The sequence below is a fragment of the Vidua macroura genome, chromosome 3, assembly GCF_024509145.1.
Source record: "Vidua macroura isolate BioBank_ID:100142 chromosome 3, ASM2450914v1, whole genome shotgun sequence".
NCBI lineage: Eukaryota > Metazoa > Chordata > Aves > Passeriformes > Viduidae > Vidua > Vidua macroura.
This window is the reverse complement of record NC_071573.1, coordinates 61,945,751-61,955,290: the sequence shown is the minus strand read 5'-3', so window position 1 is coordinate 61,955,290 and position 9,540 is coordinate 61,945,751. Positions and strand designations below refer to the sequence as shown.

The 9,540-nt window shown below is 37.8% G+C and overlaps 1 protein-coding gene across 5 annotated transcripts in view; it reads right to left on the bottom strand.

Moving 5' to 3' along the window:
• Window positions 1-5,658: 5,658 nt before the first annotated feature.
• Window positions 5,659-9,540, bottom strand: part of PTPRK (protein tyrosine phosphatase receptor type K) — a 382,123-nt gene continuing 378,241 nt past the window's right edge. For all 5 annotated transcript variants that reach the window (XM_053973378.1, XM_053973379.1, XM_053973381.1 and 2 more), the window contains 2 exons: window positions 9,275-9,410; window positions 5,659-6,923 (listed from right to left, as the gene is read on the bottom strand). In XM_053973378.1, the coding sequence (XP_053829353.1) occupies window positions 6,870-6,923; window positions 9,275-9,410 (190 nt within the window). In that variant the 3' untranslated portion in view covers window positions 5,659-6,869. The remainder of the gene's footprint in view (window positions 6,924-9,274; window positions 9,411-9,540) is intronic.

Here is a 9,540-nt window from a genome sequence, read left to right as displayed (position 1 = left end):
ATATTTGAAACTTTTTCTGACTGTTTCAGTCAGTGAAATTCCATATATTTCATAACCGCATGGTTTTTTGGGAAGTTTCAATCTTGTCTAGATTTTTATACTTCCGATCCCGCCTATTCTTACATCCAAAGCCAGTGCTTTCTATGCTGTTGCCATATAACAGGTGAACAAGATTCCTATCTTTGTGCTAATCCCAGTCAGTTCACTGACTGTTTTATTCTCTATCTCTTGCACAAAGTTTATAAATCCCTCAGTGCAAAAGATAAAGGCCTCTGACCATTGTAGTTCCCCTATGAATATTCTATAGGACTCATCATACCTGTCCCTGCTACCTTTAATCCACACACCAACAGCTTTCTTGTATTTAGGGACAGACACTGCTGCAAGCTGTGATTCTGACTACTTAAAGGACTATCATCTAAGAAGGGGTCTGTGTAAAGCAAGGATATTATTTGAAGTAAACAAAGTGCCTGAAAGGAAGGCACATTGAAGTAGAAACAAAGCCTGCACTTCTTCCCTGTTTTTTAAAGAAATTTTTAAAAGCCTTTGCCACAGACAAAACCACACAGTTATTTTCTCACACATGTAATTACAGCTCACTGTCACACTTAGCTGAACCACCTCATCTGGTTGGAGGAGTAATATTAGAAGAACCTATAACGTGCCTAGTGCTTTTATATTTTATTTTATCCTCACCCCTGAAGAAGTCTGACTTATGAGAATTGCTGCTGTATTTCTAACTGCAAGGTAAGCTGGAAACCTTGATCATTTCAGGAGATGAAACCAAGCAGCAGCAACCTATTTATACAGTTTAAACCACACCAACCGAAGCTTCAGTGACAGATTTTGTGCAACAGAAAAGGTTGCAGCAGCATCACAGCTTTCTATGATTTTCCACCTAGTTTAAAATGAACACATACACCCCTTGAGCAGGGGTTTTCAAGCATTTTCAGTACACAGAGGCAATTTTGCAATGTTAATCTGGATTATCAGTGAGTTTCATAACAACTTCACCCTGAAAGTGAGGAAAGAGGCTACAGGACCAGGTTCTGTGCAGAAGATAGTTCAGACCATGGGTCCAGACGGGCTATTTATTGTAATAGCCCGTAATATTGTAATATCCTTGATCACAAACAATGAATTCAGCTGCTGGGACTTAAACAAAACAAATGTCTTCCAAAACTTTTCTGAAACTTACAGTTTGACTTTACGGCTACTACAAAAACACAACTCACTCTGGTTATCTTGAGACAGAAACCCCAAAGATACTGTAATCTTTGGTGTTTGTTGTTGGAATACAAAACATTCACTTTCTTCAACATTTCAGGACTGCAAAATTCTGTGTAGTTTCAGATACTATTCTAGAAGATTAAATATACAAAAGAAAGACAAAAGTTTTGCACTGAGAAATGGAAAGAGCTCATACTGGTTTGCACCTGGCAGGAAAATGCAGAGATATTATCACAGTTTGGAGGTACTGTGTTTTGCCAGATGCCATTTCCGTGCTCATTACGAAAGAGCTCCAGGATACTCCAAATCTTGCAAGAAAGATCAGGTTTTGCTTCCATGTCCAGTAGACAGACTTTTTTTGCTTTTTTTTTTTTTTAACATAGACTTCTTTTTTTTTTTTTCTCTTACTTAGAGGAGCATACATGGATTTCAAATTTATCTCGATGCAATTTTTGAAGTAAGGGACTATTTTCTGATCCAGATGGAAGCTAGAAGGCGTTACAAAAGACTATTGAGATCAAGCTGTTGTATCTCAACAAGGCACAAAAACATCTGTTCTTTGTTGGCCAAGACACAGCTAATAAACATTATTATTAGGTAAGCATCCTATTGTGCCTGTCATCATACATGTCAATCTCTGCATAAATTATGACTCTAAACCCAACAGCAGGGAAAGAATTAATTTCTGAGAAGCGTGGGCCAAAATAACATTTATGCTTGTCAACCACCACCACAATCTCACATCATCCTTTTAGTCAGACTTAAAGGAAAATCATCCAGGAAGCTTAAAATAATTCAGAAACACTTCTCTATTCTCAGTATCTCTATGTTTGCTCAAAGAGCCCCCAGTTAAAAAACAACCAAAGGTTTTTCTGCATAAAGTTGAAGGAAAATTTATGGGACTAAACCTCTGCATATTCTGAAAGTCTCTTCCTCAGTACACACTATCTGATCCCAGCAGATTATTCAACCCTAGAAAGTAATGACATAGGTGAATATTCACAGATACCCTTGACTATCCTGGATTTGCAGAGGTTACAAGATCTTTGACTGTTTAACAAAGACTACTAGCAATAAATCACCACAAAGGTTCTTTTGTGAGATTAGGATCACTTTACTCAATTCAGACCGCAACGTGACACAGGAAAGTACAGCAGAAAATGAGTTACTTTTCTTTTCAGTACAGAGCAGAGCATTATAAAAGCAGCTTTTACATTTATTTCAAGATCTCAGGGTTTCTCCTGACACTGCAGCAGAGTGAAATTTAAAAGAGGCCCTTTATATAGTCATTTGTCAGTCCAGGTGGCCTGGCCATGCAATGATTCTGCAACATTTTTTCTCAGGCTATCCCTTCCTTGTACTTCTACTTCAATTCACACTCGAGACTCAATGACAAAGTATTTGCCTACCATTGCTTCACCAGTCTGCTTTTTTAAACCTTTGATTTAGAAATAGTTTGATTTTGCAAATTGTTAATCAGTAGCTCTCACTTTCATGTTTCTTGAAGGAATATTCTATTTCTTAATGTAGTATGTAGGACATAGCACAAACTAAGTAAATATATTAACTGAGCAACTTCCCAAATCAAATAAGTCCCAGTAACTGCTTGCATACAATGAAGATACTAAGCTTCAGGCTTCAAACTCCTATGCCAGTGACTGTTTTCCAGGAAGGTAAAGTCTCTTTCCAAGTTGTTTCCCAATGGCATCATTTATCCAGGAAGCAGAAAATGTAAATACTAGGATCTCATGGACCAACTGGGTCTGATCTCTCAGAACTCAGATAAAAGGTCAAAATCTGAGTTTCCTCACACTTCCTTCTGCTGGAGTAAGGTGACTCTGAACAAGGAAGGCAGATTCAGAAGGCTAAAAGAAAAAAAGGAAGAAAGCCTCTCACTATACAGGGTGCTGAGATTTAGTAGTTATTCCATCTCAAAGACACTGCTTTAATCACTTCCAAGGTGTTTGATGCCTTTTATGGTTATTCAGTGTTGGATCCTAAGATCTGGTTATTCCGGGAAAATTTAGATAATTTCAACAAATCCCTCTTTGATTACTGGCCTATAGAAAATGAACCAAAGTCATCCAAGTGACTCACAGAATTCCTTCCATTAACAACTACATACAGCAGGACACTGGGGTTACCACTTCTCAGTTTTAGAGCAGAAAAACCTCTTGCACATAGCAACCTTGTTTTTGGAAGCTTGTGCATTCCTTTGATTACTTTCACTATGTGGTATTAAACCAGTTTCAACTTCTTTAACTTAAAATTTGAATAATCTCACATATACCTCCATGGATGCAGCCTTTTGTGCTTCTTTGTACTCTGCCTTGTTGCTTTCTTTCTTTGTACTCTGCCTTGATGCTTTGCCTTCTGTATTTACCACATGTGTAAGTCCAGCCTTTGCTTCGTGCTGCCGAGGAAAGCAGAGACAATGCACTCTGCAGGCTTTAGCCACTTGACTGAGTCTGTGCTACTATTTCAGCAAGGATGATACAAATCAGAAAGATTTTGAGGAGTCTTGAACCCTACGGACCACTCCAGTTTAGGAGCTGCTGGCACATTGTGGTACTGGTGCCAGTGGCTTTTCACCACCTCAGGGAGTGAAACATTTCCCTATTCAAGTGTCCAAGGTCAGAAATACTTCTATTCTTCCGCAGCACACTTTTTGTGATAAGTACTTGTTTTCTGTCTGGGTCAGGTTTCAATCCCCTCATACCCCTTTTTTCTGTCTTGCATGGGTGTAAGTAAAGGATAGTGGAGCAGCATTTATCTGGGGTAACAGAGCTGGTACCCTCAGAAAAGCTGGCATTTGATTACACTGGGTGAGACAAGGGAAACAGCTACACAATGAAACAATGTGTCTCTTCTGACTTTATACTAAAAATCACATTCTAGTATTATCTTTTGCCCGAGACCCTCAAAAGATACCATTAACTTGAGAATATTTGTCATCTGCTTCTTACATACCACATTCCCTCTTCATACTTTTCCCCTGAATTTGCCAGGCAGAATTCCCCAGAAATTTTTCAATCACGAGCTATTGCAAAACTCTTTAGATCACCACAGTCAGCAACAGTTACAGAAATTATGAGACTCTCAGACTACTTGAACACTAGCAGAGTTACCCCCTGCAGAATGACCAGTGGCAGCTATAATCTCTTCTAGCCAAGGGGGATGCTCCCAAGGAAGACTCTTCTGCAGGCTTAGTATACTGCAATGCCAGGATTAATACTGGCACTTGCACCAGTCATGCTTAATGTCCAGGGGAAACTGGACTCAAAGGTCTTAACCAGGATCATGAAATTCTGATGGGGATGGACCCCAGTGTCCCAAACACAGCAGCTCCATGAGAAAAATTCCACCCAAAACATAAATATCATACTGGGCAATACAGAATGTGACTTTTGCCTTCCACAACCCTAAGAACTACTCATCTCTCCTGTCACAAAATTAATCTAGACTTCTGGACTAGTCTTCTCAACATTCTCTCAGACAACAGAGGAAGATTTTTCCACAGTCAAAATCATTTAGGGCCAGACAGATGTCTAATGGGCAGGATGCATGAGGCATGTTGTTTCCACAAAATGTGGTGACCAGACAGTCAGCTCTAGGTAACAGACCCAGCACTTTGTCTGACAAAGTTAGTTGAATGCCATTTCCTCACAGGGAAAGCTAAGAATGTTGTGAAGTACGTAACTTATACTCCACTTTCCAGTATGGCAGATGAAAAAATAGGGTAATTTGAGTATTAAGAAGCCAGACCCAGTAAATGTTTCAAACTATTTATTTACCTTGCTGTTAATAACTAGGAATTAACAGTGGGTGACACAAAAAAAAAAAAAAAAAAAAACAACAAAAAACAACAACAAAAAAAAAACAAAACCAAAACAAAACAAAACCCCAAAAAACCCCAAACAAACAAACACCCCCCCCCCAAAAAAAAACAAACCAAAACAAAAAAAAAAGTGGTTTAGATTTGAAAGAAGTGGAGCTATGTGGTATAGATGGAGACACTGAAAAAAAAAAAAATCTAAGTAGTGTTTCTCTGAGCATTTCTCTGATGTTTATAGTGTTGAATGGATAATTCCATTCTTATGACATACTCCCTGAAGCACTAGGGTGAAAAATAATACAATTTCCTTTTGAGATTTTTCTTATCCATATATATTGGTCTTCCAGACAAGAATGACTCCTTAAAGAGGACAGTAAATGAGAAGGTATCAAAGTAGAAAAAAAAATCTTTAAACAAAAATTTAGTTCACTCTTACTTTACAGAATATTTAAAAGCACCATAGCATTTTACTGTCTGTTCTAAAAATGACCAAGAATAGACTGAAATTATTTTAGCTGGTAACATAGAGGAAACTTTGTGAAGAAATGGATGCAAGCTAAGTAAAAGCAAAGCAATATTTTGTACACCACAACTATAATCAGAATCTGGCATTGGTTTATTCAAATTTTGCTTTCTTGAAAGCAAAGCTTACATGTTCGTAAACATCAAATTAAACATTGCTTAATTTTACAATTTCCTAAACAAATACTTTTTTACCCTGAAGGGCATATGCAGACCCATCTATTTGTGTCACAGTTCTCCTGTTGATCTGTGCTTCAATATTTCTAAAACAATTGGTTCCTGTACAATTTTTAATGGATCTTAAAAATTTCTTCCAATATTGTGCAAGTCATAGGCAAGGCCATTTTAAAGTGTGCACTTCCTTACATATTTTTTTTATCAGTACTTAACTAATGCAACTGTGAAAAACTATACATTTTCAGGAAAATGTTTATATTTTGGTCCTGTACTTAAAGACCTTCTATAATCAAGTTGTTTACATGAATTTGAACCACAAGCATGTACACAACAAAACCACTATACCAATGTTTCTTGGTCTATGCATAAAAAGTATGTCTTCTACTTACACTAAAACATACAAAAAATAAACTACAAAAATTGTTTACACTTGATTTCAGCAAAAAAAGCTTTCTTCAAGAAAAATGATTCTTCTTTTTTTCAGCCATCAAAAAAGGAATGCAAGTAAACAATAAATACATGTGCTTTCTCCATATAGACATATTTACACTTGAGTCTTTGGCTTATGTTTAAGTTTCTTTATAAAGATCTTTATGTGATCCAGCCATCATTGCACATTAAAACAAAATAAGCCAGTTTTTCTTTTACTATATATAATATATATATGCAACACTTGAAACGTATAAAGAATGAACCTTACTATCAATCTGCACTGTTATTGTACTTTAACAATGTATCAAAAAGAAAAAAAAAATAATACCATATAGGAAATATTGATACATGCAACAGATGGTCGCTCTACTGTATCTGAGAGACGGCTGCATATACACACACGAGAAGGTCCTAATCTGCGCAAATCTCTTCTGGTTTTCATTAAATAGTATTTATGTGGCACTAAATGTTGATACTGTATACAAGCATAGAAACAGATTGAGTTCTTTTATTAAGATACACAACTTCATAAGAAAAATACTTTGCATTTAAAATTTAAAATCCCTCCCACCCCCCTGTTCCCCTAAAATCTTTCTTCACAGGATCAAGAACTGTTGTCAAAACAGCTTATTGAGATTCATATATTTGGTGAACTTCATCACATCCTTTCCGACTAAGAGGATTCCAGGTACTCCAGTGCAACATCGTAGCAGAAACGATATTGCTCCTTTAAGGGGGAACAGAAACAGAAGTTATATTAAAATTTAAAATCTTAGCAGCAATATCTATAATCAAGAACATTATTTGCTAACTAGTAAACCAGATAGGCTTGGATTTTCTATTTTTCCCCCTATTACACAAGTATATTACCAGCTCTGATTTAAACACTCACCCCCTAACCAATAAAAGGGAAAATGACCCTGACCATGGAAAGTAATGATGTGCTTCTCTGATTTTTTCAGCTTCTGAACTGGTTTATCAAACATGAAAAGCTCTCCTCTCAGTCAGAGCATTCTTGCAGTGAAAGCACCTTGACTCTAATACACCACTTCTATTTGAGTTAGCTGATATTGAGTAGTAACTGGTGCAGGACCCCAAGCAGCTCTGTGTCCAGAGCCCATTGGTACAGTCCCGTTGATGTGGCATCCAAAAGATCAGATGAACATTTAAAAAAGAAGTTCAAAACTTCATTGTGGTTATTATTTATCCTCAACAATGCTGCTGTTGAGAGCTGATACTGGAAGACAGGGAGGAAGACAGAGAGAGGTGAGGGGAAAAGAAAGAAGAAATAAAACCAAGGAAATTAATTTGATGTCTATTGTCCTTATGACTTGAAAAATGAAATCTGCCCCTGTGATTTATTTTTGTTTGCACGGGAAGACAGCGTGATGCATTAACAGGAAGTTGTGGGGATATCTTAAAGGCTTTATTGCACTGCTCGTTGTTATCTGATCCTGTTGCTGAATGTAGGGCACATGACACTGCTATATAGTGGCTTTCATGGTTTGTTTTCTAACTAAAAACTCAACAGCTTCTGCTGTTCAAGAGTTCTGAATAAAAATCCATAACTAAAAAAATATAACAACTTCAGTGTAAAGCTACAGTGGAATTCAGGACTATTTTACATTATAAGTTTGCAGAGCATTTATCAGAAACAAACACAGTCTACCTTGGCCTCCCTTTACAGAGACACAAATAATTTTCCATGTGATCTGACCTGTTTTCTTGACAGCAGTGAACTGAAACCCAGGCAGCAATTCAATATGTTGTGACTTAGATGTCTACGGCACAGGAGAATGCAAAGCATTTGCAGCAAAAGCAGCAATACCTAGCCCAGTGTCGCTGCTGCCACAGGATGTTCTATTTGTTAACATATTAACCGTCTTCTTAATTTATGTGGTGGCAAGGGATGGAAGTGATGCACTGTGATTAGGAGAATCATGACACAGAATCTATTTAATATTAAGCAAACGCTGACACCTGGAAAAAAGGGGAATATGGGAAGAGGCAGATACAGCCATTTTGCACAATATGCAAGTTCACAGGGTCAGAAGCAATTCCCACTATGCAATTTCCACTATGCGTTAACTAAGACATGTTTTTAATTTCAAATGGCATCCCTGATTTTTATGCTGTAGGCAGCCATCTGGCTGAAAAGTGACACTGGCAGCTGGCAGTGTGAGACTCAAATGGCAGGAACTCCCAAAGACTATATAACCTGCTTTCATTCACCTACAAAAAGGAAAAACATCCATGTGGAAGAATTTTTTAAGGACCTTCCAGTCTGTTATGTTCAGTTTTTGCTGGAGAGGCAAACGTTTGAATGGATAGGCACCCATACTGCGTGCATAAAGATTAACCAAAAGATTTAAGGTCATTTTGAGTTCTGGCAATGTACATGCAGATATTTAGTCTTGCAGTTTTGCTAATTCAGGCTCATGTTGTTTGTATTAGCTTACTGTTTTTATTTTTTATTATTTAACTGTTGGATTCAATGATCTTAAGAGTCTCTTCCAACCTAAATTACTTTCTATATTCATTTGCAAAATACTAGATCCAAATGTTTGATTTTAAAGGTCTGAGGTATCATTTTGACTACTACAAATCTGGGTAACAAAAATTGTCAGTATTCAGTACAACTTCCAAAGTTGCTGTTTTTACTAAGGAGCAAAATATTCACAGATCCAGCTAGGAATCTGTACTTCACAGTTTAATCCTACCAAGGAGAAATGCCTTGCTCTGTAAAATTTCAAGACAGCTTGTGTGAGTGCAGCCTGCTGCAACTTCCTTTCAAACAGACAGGGTTATTTTGGGAGATTAAAGTGCATTCTGTTAACTCAGAATGCTTTCTGTGGAAAACATGCAACCACTACAAGAAAGGTAGTGTAAAATGCTAAGCCTGTCCTCACATGATGATGACTTGCATTTACACTCAATAGCTGTCCTTTCTTCTTCTGCCCCATGGTAGGTTTGCCCCGTCCTGTTTTTGTGGGCACAGGATTGAAAACACAGCTCACACAACGAGGCAGCCTCGGGCTCCCTGGCTGTTTGCAGCAACTCTGCAGGGGTGGTGCTTACCGGAGTTTCTACCATGTTGGGCTTACTGTTCCGCAAGGTCTTCACGGCGTGGAAAACATCCACCACATTCTGCCTTTTCACCATCTCAACCACGATGCCGATGGCGCAGAACATCCCGCTCCGGCCACCGCCGTTTCTGTACACAAAGAAATGAGAGAGTTAAATGCCACTGTGGCCTAAGACAGCATCCAAAACACATTTCTGTTCTTTCACTCTGTAAGCACAAATGATTCCTGAGTCCCAGAGGCAGACCAGACTTTAGCAAT